We start from the raw sequence: 1,848 nt of genomic DNA, 5'->3' as shown, positions 1-1,848 counted from the left end.
AATGGTCCTTTCGAGTGGCTATGTTCAGTTTCCGATAGTCCATGCAAATCCGCCACCTCGTGACTGTACGAGTCGAGATCAACTCGTTATTGTCATTTTGTACGACCGTCATTCCTCCATTTTTCGACACACATTGGACAGGACTGACCCAGTGGCTGTCAGAGATAGGAAAGATGATACCTGCATCCAGCCACTTGATTACTTCCTTCTTTACTACTTCCTTTATATTTGGGTTCAGACGTCGTTGATGTTCCCTGGAAGGTTTGTGCCCCTCTTCCAGAAGAATCTTGTGCATGTAAAAGGCTGGGCTGATACCCTTTATGTCTGCCATGGTCCAACCAATGGCAATCTTACATTCTTGTAATACCTTCAATAGTTACTCTACCTGCACAACTAGCAAACCAGATGATATAATAACAGGCAAAGTAGAATTAGGCCCCAAGAAAGCATAACTGAGGTGGGCTGGAAGCGGTTTCAGGTCCAGTTGTGGTGGCTCCTCTATTGATGGTTTTGCAGGTGGTGTTGCTCTATCTTCTAAGCATAGGGGCTCGAACTGAGGTTCCCTTTTCCAGAATCCTTGACCTTCGAGAGCCATGACCCACTCTGCCAACCCTTCATCGTCCATCTCTTCCAAATTCATCAAGTAGGCTTCTAGTGGATCCTTGACATTAAGGGTCTCATCCTCTTCTTGCAGTATCACATCTACGGCCTCCACTAGTGAGCAGTTTGCAAATTCACTGGGTCTCCTCATGGATTGTTGAACGTTGAATATTATTTCTTCATTGTTCAACCTCATTTTCAACTCTCCAGTCTCACAATCAATTAATGCTCTCCTAGTGGCTAAGAATGGCCTCCCCAGAATGATGGGTATCTCTTCATCCACCTGACAATCAAGAATAACAAAGTCTGCAGGAAATACAAATTTCCACACTTGCACAAGCACATCATCAAGAATTCCTGTCGGTCTTTTGACTGTGCGATCAGCCAGTTGCAGCAACATTGAGGTCGGTCTAGCTCTGCCAATGCCCAGTTTCGTATAGATTTCCAAGGGCATCAAGTTTATGCTGGCTCCCAAGTCACACAATGCTTTAGCAACAACATAACTCCCAATAGTGCGTAGGATAGTGAAGCTACCTGGATCAGACACCTTTTGGGCCATAGGTCTTGTCACTACCGCGCTGCAGGTCTGTGTCAGAGTTACAGTGGACAGGTCTTGGAAGTCAAATTTTTGCGACATCAGGTCCTTCATCATTTTTGCATACCCTAGCATTTCTCTCAAAGCATCCATCAGTGGAATATTCAATTGACTCTGTCGAAGCATTTCCATGAATTTCCTGTATTGATCATCTTTCTTTTGTTTTGCCAATCTCTGAGGGAATGGTGCAGGAATCAATCTCTGTCCATTACTTGATGTCTTTTCTTTGTTGGAAGCTTCTGGCACAAGAGGTGCCACCTGTTCTGAGACTTGTTCACCCTCCTTCTCCTTACCCTTGTCAACCTGTGCTTGTTCAATTACAACCTCGGTGAGCTCTGCTGACTCATCTGCCTCTAATGTAATTGGAGTAGTTGGCGCAGTCTCTCTCCTAAATTGAGCAACTTCTTGCTCTCTGTCTAAATCTCTTCCATTCCTGAGACTCACTGCCATTAGCTGATTTGGGTTATGTTCCTTTGGGTTAATATTTGTATCTGCAGGAAATGTTCCTTAGGGGCGATTGTTCAAGGCCATGGACAGCTGTCCTAGTTGAGTTTCAATGCCTTTGATTGCTGAATCATGTGCTGCTAACTTTTCTTGCATCTTACCATTTGTTCCAATGAGTTGTTGCAGCATACCCCTGACTTCTACCATAT

General features: G+C 44.5%; 1 protein-coding gene across 1 annotated transcript; it reads right to left on the bottom strand.

Moving 5' to 3' along the window:
* Positions 1-376: 376 nt before the first annotated feature.
* LOC138906279 (uncharacterized) lies at positions 377-1,645 on the bottom strand. Its single transcript, XM_070194813.1, has one exon. It carries the CDS (start codon positions 1,643-1,645, stop codon positions 377-379), a length of 1,269 nt encoding a protein of 422 aa, XP_070050914.1.
* Positions 1,646-1,848: the final 203 nt, after the last annotated feature.

The sequence above is a fragment of the Nicotiana tomentosiformis genome, chromosome 2 (assembly GCF_000390325.3).
Source record: "Nicotiana tomentosiformis chromosome 2, ASM39032v3, whole genome shotgun sequence".
NCBI lineage: Eukaryota > Viridiplantae > Streptophyta > Magnoliopsida > Solanales > Solanaceae > Nicotiana > Nicotiana tomentosiformis.
The sequence above is the reverse complement of the archived record's forward strand: the minus strand, read 5'-3'. Positions and strand labels throughout refer to the sequence as shown.